General features: G+C 38.1%; 1 protein-coding gene across 1 annotated transcript in view; it reads left to right on the top strand.

The window, feature by feature from the left end:
• Positions 1-4,839: 4,839 nt before the first annotated feature.
• GADL1 (glutamate decarboxylase like 1) overlaps positions 4,840-22,916 on the top strand; it is a 579,827-nt gene continuing 561,750 nt past the window's right edge. The window contains exon 1 of the mRNA XM_053714251.1: positions 4,840-5,035. Within this exon, the coding sequence (XP_053570226.1) occupies positions 5,029-5,035 (7 nt within the window). The 5' untranslated portion in view covers positions 4,840-5,028. The remainder of the gene's footprint in view (positions 5,036-22,916) is intronic.

The raw sequence follows: 22,916 nt of genomic DNA, 5'->3' as shown, positions 1-22,916 counted from the left end.
ATTGTAATTGTTTAAACAAGTGTCTAGACATACTACACCAGGATTTTTTCTCTGCTGTGCGCCCTTCCCTCTTCTGTTTCAGAATTTCTTGTCCCAAGGAGCTTCCCTGTCTACAGGGGAACTTCTCTCATCTTTGGGAATAGGCTGCAGGTGGAATCAAACAACTCTAACTCCTTCCAGACATTGCCATTGGTGTCACTGGAAGAAAATAAATCGAGACCTATACATATAGGACTATACTGGTATATTTGATTACAAATTGGGACTGTCCAGGTTCATAGTGCTGTATCACACTGTCTCTGTATTCTTATATATATATAGTATTTAACAAAAGTGAGTAGACCCCTCACATTTGTGTAAATATTTTATTATATCTTTTCATGTGACAACACTGAATAAATGACACTTTGCTACAATGTAAAATAGCGACGAGAGAGAGAGAAGTAGACATTAAGTAAAAAGGTGTGTTATTGTGAACCTAATTTACATATCTTACCCAGAATCCTTTGCTGCATTGGAAACAGTGTATTGCAGAGGTTTTCTGTGGGAAAAACAGGCCTACTGGCCTGTCTAGAATTGTTAATGAACTACACAATGAGTTATTTTCTCTATATTTTGTGCGTAGTGGAGGATTTTAAACTCACGTTTTACCTCCCCCTAATTTAAAATGTTGTTGTATTTTTTATATATATATATATATATATATATATATATATATATATATATATATATATATATATATATATATGTGTGTGTGTGTGTGTGTGTGTGTGTGTGCTTAACCAGTTATAAATAAAGCAAATAATGGTAACCTGAAGTATTGTATGCATAATTTAGGTGATTTTACTCATTTAAACAACAGCTTTTATAATAGATAGAGATGGAAAAGAAAATTCACCCAAAATAAGAAAATTTGAAAATAAGATTGAAAATGAGATGAAATAAAAAAATAATGCATTTTAACCTGTTATTTTCAATAACTATACCTTAAAGTGAAAGTAAATCCTAGTATTTTACAAACACTAGTATGGGCTATTGAAACAAATAAAGGGGCCTTTCATTCATGAAGTATAAGATACTTCATGTAAAAAGCTTCTTTATTTGTTTTAATCGATCACCGTTCTTAGCTGCTACAGCAGCCCACGGCAAAAAAAAAAATTGCAAAGAGGTGACGTTTTCACCTCTTAGCCAATAGCTGTGCAGTAAATCTGGCTCCCATGGGCGCCAAAACGGATTTACCGCACGGCTATTGGCTAAGATGTGAAAACGCCACCTCTTAACAAAACATTTTTTTAGCCGTGGACTGCCGAAGCACCTTATACTTCATGAATGAAAGCCCCCTTTATTTGTTTCAATATTATTTTAAATTATTAATTAATATTTTTTTTAAATAGTCAATCCTAGCATTTGTAAAACTTTAAGAGCATCATTAAATAATTGATTCTAAATATATAAATCAATATATATAAATATATAAATCACAAATATCCGAATGAATGCACCCGCAAAATGTAAGAAATTTGCTTCCTTTAAATTACTTTTAAAGGGTTAATATGTACCTTAACGTACGCTAACTCAAGGCTTATTGTGCTCCACACCCAAAAAATGCACTAGCTTTAGCTTTAAGGGTAAGTAATGTATTTACAGGTGAACTTTTCACCTGTAGCTTTGAAACATTTACATTTGTTTTAATGAAAACAAATGTAAATGTTTAACGGAAATTCAGTATTTGTTTTATTAAAAAAAAAAAAAAAATACAGAAAAGTGAATAAATTCCTTGAATATTCGGAATTAAAATTTTGTCTGAGACCAGATTTTATTGGCTGCACATGTATAATATGCTTTAGTATACAGCATCAAATTAACTTTCGGCTAGATTACGAGTTTTGCGTTATGAGTAAAAATGCAGCATTTAGTCTCATAACGCTGCTTTTTTACTACCGCTGCTATTACGAGTCTTGTAGGTACAGATATCCCGCACACTATTTTGGCCATACCGCAAATTAACTTACACAATTTTCGTAATGTCTTTTTTCAATGGGACTTCCATAGCGCCGGTATTACAAGCTTTTTTTGGAGGCCAAAAAGTGAGCAGTACAGCCTATCCCGCAAGATTCGTAACGCATTCTAAAGTCAGTAGTTATGAGTTTTACGCTACAAAGCTGTAACATAAAACTCATAACTAAAGTGCTAAAAAGTACACTAACACTCATAAACTTCCTATTAACCCCTAAACCGAGGCCCTCCTGCATCGCAAAAGCCAATAGAATGCATCAGCCAATAGGATTTTTTCAACCTTAATTCCGATTGGCTGATAGATTTCTATCAGCCAATAGGAATCTAAGGGACGCCATATTGGATGACATCACTTAAAGGAACCTTCATTCATCGGGAGTCGTTGTAAGAAGAGGATGCTCCACGCTGGATGTCTTGAAGATGGACCCACTCCGTGCTGGATGGATGAAGATAGAAGATGCCATCTGGATGAAGACTTCTGCCCGTCTGGAGAACTACATCTCTCGGCTTGGATAAAGACTTCTCCCGGCTTCGTTGTGGACTTCTTGCCACTTCGTTGAGGACTTCTCCCGGCTTCGTTGACGATGGATGTCCGGTCTTCAAAACTGTAAGTGGATCTTCGGGGGTTAGTGTTTTTTTTAAGGGTTTATTGAGTGGGTTTTAGTTTTAGATTAGGGTTTGGGCAGCAAGAGAGGTAAACGCCCTTTAAAGGGCAATGCCCATACAAATGCCCTTTTCAGGGTAATGGGGCGCTTAGGTTTTTTTAGTTAGGGTTTTATTTGGGGGTTGGTTGTGTTGGTGGTTGGTTTTACTTTTGGGGGGGTTGTTTGCATTTTTTTACAGGTAAAAGAGCTGATTTCCTTGGGGCAATGCCCCGCAAAAGACCCTTTTAAGGGCTATTGGTAGTTTAGTTTAGGCTAGGGTTTTTTTTATTTTGGGGGGCTTTATTATTTTGATAGGGCTATTAGATTATGTGTAATTAATTTAAATATCTTGTAATTTGTTTTTTATTTTGTGTAATTTTAGTGTTTGTTTTTTTGTAATTTAGGTATTTGTATTTAATTTAGTTAATTGTATTTAATTTAGGTAATTTATTTAATTGTAGTGTAAGGTTAGGTGTTAGTGTAACTCAGGTTAGGTTTTATTTTACCGGTAAATTTGTATTTATTTTAGCTAGGTAGTTAGTAAATAGTTAATAACTTTTTACTAACTATTCTACCTAGTTAAAATAAATACAAACTTGCCTGTAAAATAAAAATAAACCCTAAGCTAGCTACAATGTAACTATTAGTTATATTGTAGCTAGCCTAGGGTTTATTTTACAGGTAAGTATTTCGTTTTAAATAGGAATTATTTATTTATTAATAGTAGGTTTTCTTTAGATTTATTTTAATTATATTAAAGTTAGTGGGTGTTAGGGTTAGACAGGTTTAGGGGTTAATAACTTTAGTATAGTGGCGGCGACATTGGGGGTGGCAGATTAGGGGTTAATAATAAATATGTTAGGGGCAGCAGATTATGGGTTAATAATATTTAACTAATGTTTATGATGCGGGAGTGCAGCAGTTTAGGGGTTAATATGTTTATTATAGTGGCGGCAGATTAGGGGTTAATAAGTATAATGTAGGTGTCGGTGATGTCGGTGGAAGATTAGGGGTTAATAAGTGTTAGATTAGGGGTGTTTAGACTCGGGTTTATGTTAGGGTGTAAAGGTGTTAGGTGTAAACATCAAATTTGTTTCCCCATAGGAATCAATGGGGCTGCGTTACGGAGCTTTACAATGCTTTTTTGCAGTGTTAGACTTTTTTTCAGCTGGCTCTCCCCATTGATGTCTATGGGGAAATTGTGCACGAGCATGTAAAACCAGCTCACCGCTGACTTAAGCAGCGCTGGTATTGGAGTGCGGTATGGAGCACAAGTTTGCTCTATGTTCACTTCTTGTCTTTTAACGCCGGGTTTATAAAAACCTTTAATACCAGCGCTGTATGTAAGTGAGCAGTGACAATAACGTGCAAGTTATCAATGCACCCCTCTTACCGCAAAACTCGTAATCTATCTGTTTGTTTTTTGTATTTTGTATAGTGTATTATTCCCTTATTTGGGCATTTCTGCAAACTAAACTTATTTCTAAAATGTCTTGCCTTGCTGACAAATAGAATTTCTGTGAGCAACTTTTAGAAAAAGCACTGAAATTTATGTTTAAATTGAATGTGTTTCAAAAACTAGAATTGGCTTCTGCATGGGTGTGAGAAATGGGCCAGCAATGAAATGGTCAAAATGCCCTAGTTTATGCTAGCAAGACCCTCTAATCTTTATAGTATATCAGTTAATTTTCTTATTGCCATGTTATAACCTATGTATTTATCCATCCCAGGGATCGCATTGATATATTGATAAATAGTAAGACATTGAATATAAAGTATTTTGATTGTGGTGAACATACTATTTTTAATGCAGTGTTACACTGATTTCAGATATGTTTTATATACACATTCATACATACAATGTTATTCAGTAATACATATGTTCCTAAATGTCACATCTCATTGCAATTTAAGAAAAGTGGATAATTAATTAATTCCATAACATAACAAGCACTGAAATCCCAAATACCCACAATGTGGCGAGCAAGGGTTAGTGCTGTATCTATTACAGCTTTAAGTGTTGTACTGTACGTCCTCCTAGCCATCTGGTCTAGGCTGCGACTTCTGTCCTCTCTTTCTGTACAGGCTGGCCAAGGGCCAGCTGGTATTTGTATTAATAGATGGCCTGATTTGCTATTGGAGCGAACACTGAGCCAGCAGCTGCAGCCGTGGGACACACTAAGCCAGGGTGGAGACACTGACACCAGACACCTGTAATATATTCACTAATTCAGTGGCCACCGACACAGCACTGACTTCCCCACAGGACTGGATCTTATTTGGGGAGCCCTAAGGCAAAGCAAGCAGCAGCTACCTTCTGCAACCAGAGGCATCAGTGAGCAGCCAGAGCACAAAATCTGCCGGGCAGATGGAGGGTAACAGACTGTTCATCTCTCTTTCTCCCTCCAGCACCAGCTCATTAGGAATAGGCAGCATAATGCAGCACACTACCATGTTACAAGTGTTCTCTTTTTAATAGATTCAGAAGCACATTAAATTAGGCATTGTTACTCTCTGTGGGCTAAGAAGTGCATTAGTCTCTTATGTTATGCACAGCTTCACATATTCTTTTAGCACTTCTGAATTGGATGCCCTTCCTCCTATTATTTAAAGCTAGGTGTATATGATAACATTGCACTATGTCTGTGTTTATGCAGTTAGATTCTATCCAGTGATTAAGAATAAGGATACAGATGCATTTATTTCTAACTAAGAAACAATGTTCATCTACTCTAATTACTTGTGAAGTCAGATTCATGCATTAAATAAAATCACAGCTTGTTAAACTTATTAAATATAGATGAGAGATGATTGTCAAACGTGCATTGAATGCCTGCTGTCAGATTGCGGATCATAGCTAAATGAGGAGATGATATTATGATGAAGATTATAGTTATTATGACAGATTGACAGTATTATTACTTTGACTTGAAACTGAAAGTTTTTTTTCATATTTCACATACATTTTACTTTTGTTATGAGGCTATGGGCAGGAAGAGAGAAAGTGATTTAAGGTCTGAGCATTCAAATCTTGTCATAAGTGTTATTTAATTTATGTATCGACAAAGAAAAGAGTAGTTAACAAATCATTAACTACTAAAGAGTGACCAAGACCGCACTAGAGTACAGAAAAATAGGTTTAATGCATCTGTCTGCTAAGCATACTTAAATACACCACAATGATAAAATACATAAAACATATACTTAAGTATATGAACAAATGTCCTTGCAAAAGACTCTTCAGTGGCACCCACAACTGCCTGGAGAATAGAAGCACATAAGTGCAAAAGCAGACTCCCAAACTTGTGATCATCTTTTCAGCTTGTGGGCAGATATTAGCAGTGAAGTATTCAGAGAAATGGATACATTTCGGTTATTTGAAACATTAAATGCAGGATATTCAGGGATGCTTGCAAAGGGGTAAAATGGGCAAAACCACAAACCTCTTCAGTGCTATAACAAGCCATAGGGGCATATTTATCAAGCTCCGAATGGAGCTTGATGCCCCTTGTTTCTGACGAGCCTGCAGGCTCGCCAGAAACAGCAGTTATGAAGCAGCGTTCATAAAGATCGCTGCTCCATAACCTGACAGACATCTCCGGAAATCAACCCGATCAATTGACACCCCCTGCTGGTCGCCTATTAGCCGCGAGTCTGCAGGGGGCGGCGTTGTACCAGCAGCTCTTGTGTATTGCTCGCCGTATTCAGCGAGGTCTGTCGGACCTGATCCGCACTGTCGGATCAGGTCCGACAGACCTTGATAAATAGAAGCCCTAGTCTTAGAAGCAGGTAAGGTTTGCCTTCCCTCTCATAGCAACTACTGCCTGCTTAACAGCTGATCCTCATGACGTTTGCTCACCAACAGATGCTTCATCTCTGAGTGTTTATCCGGTTCTCAGTTCACATAATGCGGCCACTGATCTTGAACAACAGCAAGGTAGTTTTGTCACATACCATCGCTCCACCACATGTGCCAAACAATTGCCAGGATGATGCGTTTCTCCCCTTCCACTTTAGGGCCGGCCGGGTCTGGTATTAATTTGATGTATTTTATCATTGTTGTGTATTTAAGTATGCTTAGCAGACAGATGCATTAAAGCTTATTTTTCTGTACTCTAGTGCGGTCTTGGTCACTCTTTAGTAGTTAATGATTTGATAACTACTCTTTTCTTTTTTGATACATAATTATTAGTGGCTATCAGCACATTGTTACATAAATACTTGCAGCCTAAGTAATAGCCTGAGTAATAGTATGAGTTAACTCTTTTTCTGTATACTGTTATTTAATTGAAATATATTAATATTCTTACTTGTTTCTTTGCATAATGTAGTATCTTCGCACTTTAACCTATACTACTGTGTGGTTTGTATACTGTTACAACAGTTATTTGCATTTGTGTTAACAAAAAATGTATTCAAGTTATTTCTTTACATTATATTGCAATCTATATAAATTAAAACGTCATGTGATGAAAATTAACTTTGGGATTTAAAATGAATCTTTAATATACTTTGCTTAATGAGAAGTGGATTAAGTGCATTTTTAAGATTACAAAATAATCATAATACCCTGTAGCTGTGCCATGCTTATTTAGTTTGTCATAATCTACAAATTTAGCCATTTGCTTAGTCAAACTTGGCCTGTGAAACTGTTATCCAGTCAAAACCAGTATTATGGCAAAGATTCACTATACTAACCTTCAAATTAGACTGCTAGATGCCAATTCTTATCAAATGCTAAGCAAGAATGCTGCTTGCCATTTTGCTTCTATTTTATATTAAAAATGACTATGTGTGACTGAGTGTGTATGCGTAAATGTGTATGTTTGTTAAACTTTGTGTGTATGTGTGTATGTGTAGTGGTTAATGACAATAAGATTTAAACAGGCAGATGGTTACAGTAATCTACAAAATGTATTATTATATGTGCTCTTTATAAATATACTGAGCCTTAAAAAAGTGTATTTGAAGGAAGAATTTGTGAAGAAATTGATATGTGTTTTATAAGGATAAAATTGAAGGGGTGTAGAAAAGTAACAGGAATCGCAGGCAATATGAAAAAAGCATAAATGCTACACAGAGGAAGTACAATTGAATGGGGTTTCCTCCATATAGGGAGGAGGAAAGAGGGAGTTTCATAGGAGAGAGCATGGCATTTTAGAGGGTGGAAAAGGGAGTTTTACAGGAGGGAGGAGAACGGAGGGGGTTTTACAGGAAGGAGCATGGAGTGTTAAAGGATGGAGGAGGGAGTTTTATAGGAAGGAGCAAGGAGTGCTAAAGGATGGAGGAGGGAGTTTTATAGGAGGGAGGAGAAAGGAGGGAGATTTGCAGGATGGAGCATGGAGTGTTTTATGGTTAGAGGAGGGAGTTTTATAGGAAGGAGCATGGAGTGTTAAAGGTTGGAGGAGGGAGTTTTATAGGAAGGAGCATGGAGTGTTAAAGGATGGAGGAAGGAGTTTTATAGGAAGGAGCATGGAGTGTTAAAGGATGGAGGAGGGAGTTTTACAGGAGGGAGGAGAAATGAAGGAGTTTTACAGAAAGGAGAATGGAGTGTTAAAGGATGGAGGAGAGAGTTTTACAGGAGGGAGGAGAAAGGAAGGAGTTTTACAGAAAGGAGCATGGAGTGCTAAAGGATGGAGGAGGGAATTTTAACGGAATGAGCATGGAGTGTTGAATAATGGAGGAGGGAGTTTTACAGGAGGGAGGAGAAAGGAAGGAGTATTACAGAAAGGAGCATGGAGTGTTAAAGGATGGAGGATGGAGTTTTATAGTAAGGAGCATGTAGTGTTAAAGGATGGAGGAGGGAGTTTTATAGGAAGTTGCACATAGTGTTAAAGGATGGAGGAGGGAGTTTTACAGGAGGGAGGAGAAAGGAGGGAGTTTTACAGGAAGGAACATGGAGTGTTAAAGGATGGAGGAGGGAGTTTTATAGGAAGTAGCATGTAGTATTAAATGATGGAGGAGGGAGTTTTATAGAATGGAGGAGGAAGGAAGGAGTTTGACAGGAGGGAGCATGGAGTTTTAAATGATGGATGATGGAGTTTTTGGAGGAAGGAGCAAGTGTCCTAAAATGGACACTGTAGTATTCAATTAATTCCTCAGTCTCTGTTTTTCTGTATCAATTTTTTTCTGCATCTCAATGTGAAACAGTGGTAATATATTTATTTAATGTGTTGTCTTTTTACTTGTAAGAAGGGTTGTCATTATATTTTCACGTGTATGGTTTAAGAAAAGATAACTTAATATGATAATTTGCAAATGAAGATGAAAAAAACTGTACCTTAGTTTCCCTTCATATAAGGTAATACAAATATTATTAGTATCATTATTAATATTTTCCATAAAAAATCTTAATGTAAAGCTGCTCATTTTGACTTTAAAACTAACAAGGGGTATAAAACTGGCACATGAGAGAAAAAATCAGTGGCTGCTGGGAGGGTTGCCAGGTATCTATTATCAAATTAGTGAATCCAGTATTTAAACTATTTTTGTGCAGTAAAATATGTACTTGATTGATTTTTCACAATCACTGCTTTGTATCACTAGCAACCAGTGTCAGCAAAAAGTTGTCAAAAAGCCTTAATGCCCTTGTTGTTTCTCAGCATATAACACTGGACATGTAAGAAAAATTATTCACTCTTGCATATTCAGGGCAACATTTGTAATATCAGCAGAAATTAGCGGCCGCACTAACCCTTCTTTGGTTAATGCTCTTTACCATGGACTTGTAATATCAAAGTCACAAGCTAATGGTAGCATGGTCAATCGATATTGGTTATCTTGCCCATGCAATCAATAGCATACCACTTGTACCAGACTCAGTAAATATTATTATATCAGTATATTATATTGTGTAAATGTATAACTTTTTGGAATTTTGGACCATTGTTTTGCAAGACCAATTGTCAAGGAATACACTTGGGTTAGTGTTTATGTATGTTTTCTCTATTTAAGAAATAATTTAGCTAAAGCTTGGAGATTGTGAAAATGTTTGTGGATGACTAGAGCTAAATAGTTTGACCTAGAAGTTTAGGAAACATTCCAGGTCTGGTTTACTACAGTAAGGTAAAAAAAAAAAAAAAAAAAATCAGTCAAACTAATTATTTCTTGTATAAAGATATGTTTAAATCCTAGTCTTTTCACACCCCAAGTTAACTGAATTTGGACATCCATGATTTAGAACTTTTTTGATAATAATAGTATACAGATATACAAACAAGCAAGGAGATCCACTATGATAAAGTGCAATAAAAAGCGATCCTTTATTCCACAAAGGTTTAAAAAGTCCAACACAAACAACACATCTTGTTTACCATACTGATAGCTGCTTATTTTGCTCTGACACTGCTCCCATTTTTAAAATACTTAAAGGGACATTATACACTCATTTTTTTTTGCATAAATGTTTTGTAGTTGATCTATTTATATAGCCCATAAAGATTTTTTTTTTTTTAAATGTATAGTTTTGCTTATTTTTAAATAACATTGCTCTGATTTTCAGACTCCTAATCAAGCCCCAAAGTTTTATGAGAATACCTTCAGCTACCTTCTCCAGCTTGCTGCTGTTTGTGTAAAGGGTCTTTTCATATGCAAAAGAAGGGGAGGGGGGAGTGTCTTATTTCCCACTTGCAGTGGGCTTTCCAACTACCTTTTCAACAGAGCTAAACTGAGAGCTTCTAAGTAAGTTTTTAAATAGTTTTATACTGGATTTTTATATCAGTATCTGTGCATCTTTTTCTTTATAGTAGTGTCTATTACATGCAGTTACAGGAAAATGAGTGTATACTGTCTCTTTAACAAACATTGATTCGCTAAGATCAAATGACCTCACAATGTTGGTTATAATAATTCTCTTAAGGAGGATTGAGGTTATTGGTTTATTTCATTTTTTTATCTTATTTTTTTCTCCTTTATTAATTGGTTATATTTAATACTAATACAGTTTATGATCTTATAATATATTATTTAACTAAATATTTAAATATCCACGTATATATACAGTACTTCTTTGCAGCAACTCATTTTAAACTATACAAAATATACTGTTATAGTTAATAGCAAATTCATGTCTTTCCCATATTTAACTCTTTTTTAACTCTTGAAATTGTCTTAAAGTGTCCACCAATTAGGTATATTAATTACTGTAAAAATATTTTTAAATAATTTAATTACATCCAGTTTCCTTCACATGCTTCATTCCCAAAAATGTATAATGTCAAATTCTGAATTTGATCATTTTGGTATTCTGGTTTTTAACTTGAAAATCCTGAAAACCTCTCACTTGACCGGCACCTTCTCAGGATTCCCTACACCCCCCTTAGCTGTTCTGTTATAATCCATCTTAGGCTATCAACTTTTTAAACGTTTGTGGAATAAAGGATCACTTTTTATGGCACTTCATCATAGTGGATCTCCTTTCTTGTGTGTGTGTAACTGTATACTTGGGGGCATATCTATCAAGCTCTGTATGAAGCTTGAAGCCCCGTGTTTCTGCCCAGCCTTCAGTCTCGCTGGAAACACCAGTTATGAAGCAGCGGTCTAAAGACCGCTGCTCCATAACCTGTCCGCTGCTCTGAGGTGGCGGACAGATATTGACGCAATTCAACCCGATTGAATACGATCAGGTTGATTGGCACCCCCTGCTAACGTCCGATTGGCCGCGAATCTGCAGGGGGCAGCTTTGCACTAGCAGTTCACAAGAGCTGCTGGTGCAATGCTGAATGCGGAGAGTGTATTGGTCTACGCATTCAGCGAGGTCTGTCGGACATGATACGCAATGTCGGATCATGTCCGACAGGCCTTTCATAAATAGGTCCCTTGGACCATTTTGGAGAATTCACTCTACTGGTGGTTTTACTACAAACAAGTGAAAACTTGCTACAACTGCTATTGGCTACGAGCCCGACAGAGAGCCGAGAGATATGTGAACATTGGTGTACAGCGGCTTGAGGGAAGAGCGGTCCGGACAGGTTCAGTGGGTACCTACCTGAAAGAGGGGAGTGTGACAGAGCGAGGACGCTGAAGCTTGACAACAGTGATGATGGCGTGCTGAACTTAAAAGTCCCTCCTCAAAGAACGGTAAGCCACATATTTGGAAAGAATTGTTCTCAGCCTGAAACATATTAGTATCCGATAAGTCTGCCTCAAGTCTAATAGAACTGCACTGACAAACGTAGTTCATGAAGTCCTGCATGCACCCTTCCTGCACTAGGTTCTTTGCTTATTTGGTTGGGACATTTGATATGATAATAATAGTATTCTACAATAGTGTATGGTTCACAAAAAAGAAAAATATAGACTAAATTTAACAAAATTTTGATTCACTGAGGCCTAGATTTAGAGTTTGGCGGTAGCCATGAAAACCAGCGTTAGAGGCTCCTAACGCTGGTTTTAGGATACCGCCGGTATTTGGAGTCAGTCAGGAAAGGGTCTAACGCTCACTTTTCAGCCACGACTTTTCCATACCGCAGATCCCCTTACGTCAATTGCGTATCCTATCTTTTCAATGGGATCTTTCTAACTCCGGTATTTAGAGTCGTGTCTGAAGTGAGCGTTAGAATTCTAACGACAAAACTCCAGCCGCATAAAAAAGTCAGTAGTTAAGAGCTTTCTGGGCTAACGCCGGTTTATAAAGCTCTTAACTACTGTGCTCTAAAGTACACTAACAACCATAAACTACCTATGTACCCCTAAACCGAGGTCCCCCCACATCGCCGCCACTCGATTAATTTTTTTTAACCCCTAATCTGCCGACCGCCACCTACGTTATACTTATGAACCCCTAATCTGCTGCCCCTAACACCGCCGACCCCTATATTATATTTATTAACCCCTAACCTGCCCCCCACAATGTCGCCGCCAGTTACCTACAATAATTAACCCCTAATCTGCCGACCGCAAAGAGCCGCCACCAACATTATAGCTATGTACCCCTAATCTGCTGCCCTTAACACCGCCGACCCCTATATTATATTTATTAACCCCTAATCTGCCCCCCTCAACGTCGCCTCCACCTGCCTACACTTATTAACCCCTAATCTGCCGAGCGGATCTCACCGCTACTATAATACCGCCTCACTCCCGCCTCAATAACCCTATAATAAATAGTATAATAAACATCAGTAAAATATTACAACAATTTTAAACTAATTACACCTACTCTAAGCCCCCTAATAAAATAACAAAGACCCCCAAAATAAAAAAATGCCCTACCCTATTCTAAATTACTAAAGTTCAAAGCTCTTTTACCTTACCAGCCCTGAACAGGGCCCTTTGCGGGGCATGCCCCAAAGAATTCAGCTCTTTTGCCTGTAAAAAAAAACATACAATACCCCCCCCCAACATTACAACCTACCACCCACATACCCCTAATCTAACCCAAACCCCCCTTAAATAAACCTAACACTAAGCCCCTGAAGATTTTCCTACCTTGTCTTCACCATACCAGGTATCACCGATCGTTCCAGGCTCCGAAATCTTCATCTAAGCCCAAGCGGGGGCTAGACATCCATCATCCGATGGCTGAAGAAGTCCAGAAGAGGCTCCAAAGTCTTCATCCTATCCGGGAAGAAGAGTAGATCCGGACCGGCAACCATCTTCTTCCAAGCGGCATCTTCTATCTTCATCCGATGAGGACCGGCTCCATCTTGAAGACCTCCACCGCGGACCCATCTTCTTCCGGAATTAAGGTAGGAAAATTCTGATTGGCTGATGGAATCAGCCAATCAGAATCAAGTTCAATCCGATTGGCTGATCCGATCAGCCAATCAGATTGAGCTCGCATTCTATTGGCTGATCGGAACAGCCAATAGAATGCAAGCTCAATCTGATTGGCTGATTGAATCAGCCAATCTGATTGAACTTGATTCTGATTGGCTGATTCCATCAGCCAATCAGAATTTTCCTACCTTAATTCCGATTGGCTGATAGAATCCTATCAGCCAATCAGAATTTGAGGGACGCCATCTTGGATGACGTCCCTTAAAGGAACCGTCATTTGTCGGGAAGTCATCGGAAGAAGAAGATGGGTCCGCGGTGGAGGTCTTCAAGATGGAGCCGGTCCTCATCGGATTAAGATAGAAGATGCCGCTTGGAAGAAGATGGTTGCCGGTCCGGATCTACTCTTCTTCCCGAATAGGATGAAGACTTTGGAGCCTCTTCTGGACTTCTTCAGCCGTCGGATGATGGATGTCTAGCCCCCGCTTGGGCTTAGATGAAGATTTCGGAGCCTGGAACGATCGGTGATACCTGGCATGGTGAAGACAAGGTAGGAAGATTTTCAGGGGCTTAGTGTTAGGTTTATTTAAGGGGGGTTTGGATTAGATTAGGGGTATGTGGGTGGTGGGTTGTAATGTTGGTGGGGGGTATTGTATGTTTTTTTTTACAGGCAAAAGAGCTGAATTCTTTGGGGCATGCCCCGCAAAGGGCCCTGTTCAGGGCTGATAAGGTAAAAGAGCTTTGAACTTTAGTAATTTAGAATAGGGTAGGGCATTTTTTTATTTTGGGGGTCGTTGTTATTTTATTAGGGGGCTTAGAGTAGGTGTAATTAGTTTAAAATTGTTGTAATATTTTTCTGATGTTTGTAAATATTTTTTTATTCTTTGTAACTTAGTTCTTTTTTATTTTTTGTACTTTAGTTAGTTTATTTCATTGTATTTATTTGTAGATATTGTATTTAATTAATTTATTGATAGTGTAGTGTTAGGTTTAATTGTAGGTAATTGTAGGTATTTTATTTAATTAATTTATTGATAGTGTAGTGTTAGGTTTAATTGTAACTTAGGTTAGGATTTATTTTGCAGGTAATTTTGTAATTATTTTAACTATTTTAGCTATTAAATAGTTCTTAACTATTTAATAGCTATTGTACCTGGTTAAAATAAATACAAAGTTACCTGTAAAATAAATATAAATCCTAAAATAGCTATAATATAATTATAATTTATATTGTAGCTATATTAGGATTTATTTTACAGGTAAGTATTTAGCTTTAAATAGGAATAATTTATTTAATAAGAGTTAATTAATTTCGTTAGATTTAAATTATATTTAAGTTAGGGGGGTGTTAGTGTTAGGGTTAGACTTAGCTTTAGGGGTTAATACATTTATTAGAATAGCGGTGAGCTCCAGTCGGCAGATTAGGGGTTAATGTTTGAAGTTAGGTGTCGGCGATGTTAGGGAGGGCAGATTAGGGGTTAATACTATTTATTATAGGGTTAGTGAGGCGGATTAAGGGTTAATAACTTTATTATAATAGTGGTGCGGTCCGGTCGGCAGATTAGGGGTTAATAAGTGTAGGCAGGTGGAGGCGACGTTGTGGGGGGCAGATTAGGGGTTAATAAATATAATATAGGGGTCGGCGGTGTTAGGGACAGCAGATTAGGGGTACATAGGGATAATGTAAGTAGCGGCGGTTTACGGAGCGGCAGATTAGGGGTTAATAATAATATGCAGGGGTCAGCGATAGCGGGGGCGGCAGAATAAGGGTTAATAAGTGTAAGGTTAGGGGTCTTTAGACTCGGGGTACATGTTAGAGTGTTAGGTGCAGACGTAGGAAGTGTTTCCCCATAGCAAACAATGGGGCTGCGTTAGGAGCGGAACGCGGCTTTTTTGCAGGTGTTAGGTTTTTTTTCAGCTCAAACAGCCCCATTGTTTCCTATGGGGGAATCGGGCATGAGCACGTTTTTGAAGCTGGCCGCGTCCGTAAGCAACTCTGGTATCGAGAGTTGAAGTTGCGTTAAATATGCTCTACGCTCCTTTTTTGGAGCCTAACGCAGCCATTCTGTGGACTCTCAATACCAGAGTTATTTAAAAGGTGCGGCCAGAAAAAAGCCAGCGTTAGCTACGCGGGTCGTTACCGACAAAACTCTAAATCTAGCCATGAGATTCTTAGCCTCCCTGTGTAACGCGTAGAGATAAATATAATTTAAGAAATTTATGTTAAAAAAATAAAATAGGGGGATTAAAAAACAATGAACAAAAAAAAAATCAGAAAATCTTAAAAATATTGTGCAAAGCATGTGCAGCTTTGGACTAACTTGGGGGCAGCGGTTAATAACTGCTGCATCCTAACCTGTATGCCAGCTCTTAGCTGTCAGCAGAATTTACATGCTAAAAGACAATATTGGCTCACTGGGTTTCAGCAGGAGCAACATCGATAGTGAACCATTCAAAACGGTGACCGACTTGTATATACCTGGACAGACAGAGGTCTTCCCACCGAGACCCTTGCCATGCTCCCCGAGATACAATATATATGCGCCTGGTAGTGAAGTGATACTTGTGATCGGTGCATTGAGAGACAAATTTGTCTATAACCGCTGTTACATTTATCAGGAAGCAGTTAATGGTCATTGAACGCTGCTCAGTGGATAGACCTGCTTGGGGTGATACACCATTGATTGACAGGGATTTAGCTTAAAGGGACAGTCAAGTCCAAAAAAAAACTTTTATTTTTCAAATAGGGCATGTAATTTTAAACAACTTTCCAATTTACTTTTATCAACAATTTTGCTTTGTTCTCTTGGTATTCTAATTGAGAGCAAACCTTGGAAGGCTCATATGATAATTTCTAAGCCCTTGAAGGCCGCCTCTAATCACATGCTTTTGTATTTGCTTTTCACAACAGGGGAAAGTAGTTCAGGTAAACCATATAGATAACATTGTGATCATGCCCATGGCTAGTGGCTAGATAATAACTAAAAGTCATGTGATTAGGGGCGGTCAGAAGATGCTTAGATACAAGATAGTCACAGCAGTAAAAAGTGTATTAATATAACTGTGTTGGTTATGCAAAACTGGGGAATGGGTAATAAAGGGATTATCTATCTTTTTAAACAACAAAAATTCTGGTGTTGACTGTCCCTTTAAAGCAACCTGGACACTAAAGCAGTAACATACCACCTACGTCTTGGATACAGAGCACATTAGCATTGAGGTACTGTTAACTGCTTCTGCAAGGAAGCCCTGCTAGGATTTATACGTAGCTGCCACCTCAAGACATTGGCTGGTTATAAGCTGATATAAGTAGCAACGGAGCTGGTTGAAACAAACTACAAAGGATAAGAACCTATTCTGAAGTGGATACCATGATAACCATATATACAATATAAGACGTAGCAGTTTGATAGCTTTCTCCTCTCTTGCACCAAAAAGATGATGGTATATAATCTGGACTGGCATTTTGGGCGTAAGTGGAATCTGGGGTGACTACCTTGAGAACTGTGATTTGCAGTATTTTTGCTCCTGACTTGGGGAAGGGAGAAGTAAACTCAAGTAAGGAGCATACAAGGTGCCACATTTGAGGAGGTGGCAGTGAGTCCAACTTGTACCAACAGGCTGGGAAGCGATACTATTATAAGACTGGAGCAAGAGAAACAGAAGCCCTCTGGCAAAAAAACTTCTGTCTTCTTGCTTGGCTCACACTAAATTCTACCCCTTAATTGTGGAATTTTTCTGCTATACTCCCCCCCCCCCCCCCCTCGTGCTAGCAATAACAAGGAGAGAAAAGAGAAGAAAAGTCTAAGGGGAAGGAGAATATAAAGAAAGAGTGAAAAAATGAGGAGGGAGGAAAAGAAAGATAAAGGGGAAAATACATAGAAAAGGGGAACTGCCTCCCCGAAGAAGGGACCTTAGAGTCACTATGGACTCCCAAGCCTTTGATAATATGTGTAATATACATATATTGTATCCAAGTTAAGGTTGAGTTTAGGATTCAGATATCACTGCAAGTAGGGGAAAACTGTATATTCTGTTTGAATGAGAAATACCAGATCTGGTGTTAGATAGAAACATAGAAAGGATTGTTACTTAAAATAATATCTGTATGTTGTAAAAGAGGTCTCAATTTCTCTTAAGATACGGCTAAGGAAATAGATTTTTTTTGTTTTGCTGTTACTTCTTCTTTTGATCTCTTTGAATTACTGGAGCCAGAGCTTTATATCTGGACAAGCAAAAAAGTGTAGCGGAGCATCAGTCCAATAGTATATCATAAAAGTAATCTTTATTAATCTTCAAGATAAAACAGAACAACAACAGGGTGCCATTCTCCTAATAAGAGTCAGCTCCTACAGCTGCTGATATGTTTCGGCTGTTGCCATTATCAAAGCTGCTTTGATAACGGCAACAGCCGAAACATGTCAGCAGCTGTAGGAGCTGACTCCTATTAGGAGAATGGCACCCTGTTGTTGTTCTGTTTTATCTTGAAGATTAATAAAGATTACTTTTATGATATACTATTGGACTGGTGCTCCTCTACACTTTTTTGCTTGTCCAGTTACACTGACCTACAAGCATGTCAGCACATCCAGAGGGGACTACTCCTCACACTCCCTGTTCAACCGCTGCACCATGGACTCCCCGCAGCTACAATCAAGTTACTTCTTTCCTGTCCACGGAGGACGTGTATGTGGACCACGCCCCCCTTACCCCGGATGACGTCTGAGGAGGGTTTGTCAGGGTACAGTAGCCTTACGCCAGGACCGGAAGAAAGTTTTCTACTGTTCCAAGTTGGTTTCCACTTACCTGGATAATAAGTTGCGAGGCTCCAGGATCCCACACCCCAGGACCGGACGAAAATGGCAGTGAGTGAGGGGAGGCAGCAGACTCCACTCGGTGGAGCATCTGACAGAGCCGAGGAGCGGGTGAGTCCGGTAGCACAGAGTACTGGCTTATATATCACAACATTTCCTACCGACCAGGAACACTGTGGGTTCTATAAGAGAGAGTATCTTTTGCTACAATCAGAGCTTTATATCCCCTGAGCAGGGGCATATCGGCACCTCATGGATTGCACTCTCACGACTTGTTTTCCTGTGTAGGATAACAAGATATAGATATCCTAATTCATGTTTTCTTTTTTTTTTTGTGTCATTCTGTTGGTAGTTGTTCATTGTGTGGATCTCGTATAGAGGCTAATTTCACTGTACATAAAAGTATTGATGTCCTCAATGGACAAATTTATTTCACAGAATAAATTAAAATCACCAGCAAAGTAAAGATGAGAAATCAAGCATCACAAAAAATACAGACAAAAGTTTAATAGTAAGTGAAGATATGCATCCACAGACATCTGATAACCAGTCCCTCTTGCAGCTAATTGCTGATTTAATGACCCCGCACCAACATGGAATTAAAAAGGAAATTTCTAGTTTGATGACTGAAATAAGGATCTTTTCCTCAAGATTAGCTGAAGCCGAGACTAGGATTTCCACGTTAGAAGACCAAGTAAATATCTTGGATTCAAATACCACTAAACAGGAAAAAGAGACAGCTGCACTACACACAAGGACTGAAGATCTCGAGGATAGATCAAGACGGAACGTCAAAGTGATCGATCTCCCAGAAAACACAGAATACCGGGATCTTCTTGCCTTTGCGTCATTGCAGCTGCCTCAATTTTTAGGCTTGACTGAGTATATTCCGCGAGCAGTAGAAAGAGCACATCGAATAGGCCCAATTAGAAAAGACATGTAAGGTAGGGCGTCCTATAACGATTCAGTACCTGAATTTCCAGGACAAAGTTGCTGTCCTTAGAAACTATTGCAAATTGACCGAGTGCAAGATTAAGCAATGTTACTCTTTCAAGACTATTCGGAGTAAACAGCCACTAAAAAGAAAGAAATGACTCCGTTCTGCACGCGCTTAATTAAAGCAAAATTTAATGCTAGACTACTTTATCCAGCAAATATTTTGCTGGATATTAATGGCACGACACATGTGGTAAGTAATGTCAGTGAAGCACACACAATGTTCAAAGAACTCAAATTAGAGTAAAAAAAAACAAAACTTTATTTTATCAGGCGTGGGTACTGTCTCTAACCAGTATTACTTTGATTTAATGACGCATAGGAGTAAATTTGGTGGTTTTAAAAAAAAATAATAGAATTTCTGTGGATCTTATTTCTTTTTCTTTTTCTCTTTTTTTCCCTTCCCCCTCCCCCCCCCCCTCTCGCTGTTGCCACATACCGATTTCCTTAAACTGGTACCCCCGGGATGATGGGAAATGAAAAATTTAATATACTTTCCTAGAACGTCGGGGGGATTACATCTCCAATTAAATGTAAGAGAATTTTAAAACAAAAATAAATTTTACCCGCAGATAGCACTAATTCAAGAAACACATCTGAAACCTGCTGAAATGGTAAAACTTAAAACTTCCTGGGTGGGAGAAGTATTGTACACACCATATTGTTATATGTTATATATTGTTATATTATAGTGGTCGTAAAAAAGGTGTCAGTATTCTTTTTCATAAAAGACTAAAATATAATATTATATCACAAGATATAGATCTACTCACCAGATTTGTAATCGTTGAGCTTAATATTCAAAACAATAATTTTGTATTATGTAACGTATACGGGCCAAATAAAGCAGATATTTAATTTTGGGAATACCTGAGAACCAAGCTCATGAAATTTAATGGGAAAGAGATTATTCTAGCAGGCAATTTCAATATGGTGCCTAGTCCCTGGGTAGATAGGTTTACATCTCAGCAGAGCAATTTGGGAGCCAGAAACAATAAAAACTTTAAGTTATTGATGCATGATCTAAAATACAAAACATTTGGTGGCTACAAAACCATGATAAAAGAATCTATACCTGTGAATCTAAAACTTATTGAGCGATTTCGCGAATAGACCTAATTCATGAAGATCAGGCAGGGTTCATGAATGGTAGAAACGTTACGAAGACAAACCGTAGGGTACTTGCGATAATAGAACATTTTTGGAATAAAGGAACGGAGAGTAGGAGATCAACTAGACCTGATCTAGCAATATTATCGGTTGATGCAGAGAAGGTATTTAATCTAATTAGTTGGGACCATCTTTTTACGGCCTTAGAACAATTTGGATTTTAGGGGAACTTTCTAAAGATAAACCAATTATTCTACCAGAAACCTATCTCCAATCTGAAAATTAACAATTCTTTGACCGACTGTTTGACACTGGAGAGAGGGACTCGACAGGGGTGTCCCCTCTCGCCCCTTCTCTTCAATATTTCACTAGAACCACTAACAATTCTTCTTTATCAGGATATGCCAGGTATTCGTATCGGGGATCAGAAATTTGTGCTGACCCTTTATGCAGATGACCTTCTTTTATTCTTAAGTGATACAAAGACCTCTATAAAGCAATTTTTAAAATTCACAGACCTATTTGGATAATTTTCGGGATATAAAATTAACCCGGATAAATAAAAAATTCTATGGATCTCACCACCAAGGCTAAAAGTTCTTCAATGTCCTTTTAAAGTAGTCAACAATATGGATTACCTTGGAATAAAGATATCCAGAGATCCAGACAAATGGTACAACTTGACCTCTGTCAAACTAGACGAGAACTTAAAAAGATGGACCCAGTTACCAATATCCCTATCAGCTAGAATAGTCCTGATTAAAACCATCCTTTTCCCAATATATCTGATACATAATTTGCCTTTTATTATTTACGTGAAATATATTTTAAGATACAATAGAATGACAGCTAAATTTATATGGCAACACAAAAAAATGTGTATCTCGTTGATAAATTTAAGTCACCACCAGTCAGCGGGCAGCTTAGCGTTACCTAACCTGAAGTTTTATAACTTGGCAGCGTTGGTAAAGGGGGTATTGGATTGGATTATGGAAAAACAGTACAAGATCACAGCCCCTCTTTCACTAAAGGCCCTAATTCATTGCAGCAATTCTTCAATACCAGCTTCTCTTTTTAAAATGCAAATATTTAAAGGCCCAATCTGAGCGTGGAAAAAAGGCTCTCGAAATTTTTACTAGTAAATGGGAACCCAGAATTTCTTCCTGGTCTAGTCTCGGCTGGGTTTAGAGATTGGTCGATTAAAGGGATTTATAATTTTATTCAGGTAAAGGAAGAGGAACGAGAGTTCATGAAATTTTTTGAAACTCTTAAAAGAGAATTTTAAATTCATAAGCATAGTTTCTTTGCATATCTTCAATTAAGACATTTCTTTGGTCAAGTTGTAAAAAATGCAGGGAACTGGGTAACATTGGGCCGACAATCAACCTGTATAAGCAGGGTAAGTACATATAAGATGGTTTTCTGTCTTTTTTTTTTAGTTTTGTGTTGTATGCATTCTTTTTTTTCAGCCAGAGAGAGTATGGCTGTAAAAGTAGCTAGAGCTCTAGATGTAATATTGAAATATATTAGCACTAGCACAAGGTGAATCCTAGTATTTTAGGTAAGAATCCTATACCTAAGCAAGGTTGTGCTTGGCTGATATTGTTTTCTTTGCATTTCTTAGTTTGAGATAAAATATAAAATTTCAACAATGGGACTGCTGGAAGGTAGATTCTATATGGACTATGAAAGCTGATTATAAATATGACAAACGTGTTTCTTTTTTCTTTGACATGACCACCAAATGTGGAGGGGAGTTCCCAGTTCTCCACACCCTCTCCAGCATGAGAATGCTCAGGGAAGATTTTCTGCAATGTTGTGGGTATTAGGTGCCACCTGGTTAGGAGCTTAAAGTACAATTCATATAGTGTAACACAATGGAGTGCAGCTTTAGTCTGGCTAATAGCTTTGGACCAGTCTTTTGGTGTTTATGTCTGTTGCAGTTCCTTCTCCCAGGCCTCCATATGTTTCGTTTTAATTGAATTAGGTTTTCCAGTAGACATCTGTAGTGTGTTGAGAGTGGTTTATGTAAATGAATGTCCGATAACCATCTTGTCTCTCAAGGAGTAGGTTTACGCAGACTGTCGCCTAGGAAGCCCCATGATTCCATCAAAGATCTCAATCTAAGTAGGTCAAACTTGAATTTTGGAGTGAGCGTTGGGAGACTGAGCATAACAGATTAAGACAGTAGCCTATTTTCTGAGTAAAAGTCATTTTGGCAGGGTATTCCAGTCTGTGTCCAGCTATTAGTGATTGTGTTGGGAAGTCCATGTAGTAGCCCATTTATAGAATGTACAGGGGAGGGGTGTGGAGCAATAAGGGTGTTGTGTCATAATTTGAACCAGATTAGTTGGCAGCCCTTAACTAGGTCATTTGCTATAGGTATTATATTCTTTTGATGAGGGGGAAGCCAGAGAAGATCAGCTAGGTCAACACAGGCAGGTAGAGAAGCCTGTTCCAGTTCCCTCCATCTAGTTAGTGGGAGATTAGGTCTCTAGACAGTAGCATGGGATATCATTGCAGCTCCATGATACAGTTTCACACTTGGGAGTCCTATACTACCTTTCCCTATTGGGGATTGGAGTATGTGTGCCACTACTCAAGTTCTTTTACTGTTGCA

Source organism: Bombina bombina, chromosome 5 (genome assembly GCF_027579735.1).
Source record: "Bombina bombina isolate aBomBom1 chromosome 5, aBomBom1.pri, whole genome shotgun sequence".
In the NCBI taxonomy this organism is placed as follows: Eukaryota; Metazoa; Chordata; class Amphibia; order Anura; family Bombinatoridae; genus Bombina; species Bombina bombina.
Note: the sequence above shows the minus strand (reverse complement) of the source record. Positions and strands in the feature narration are given on the sequence as shown.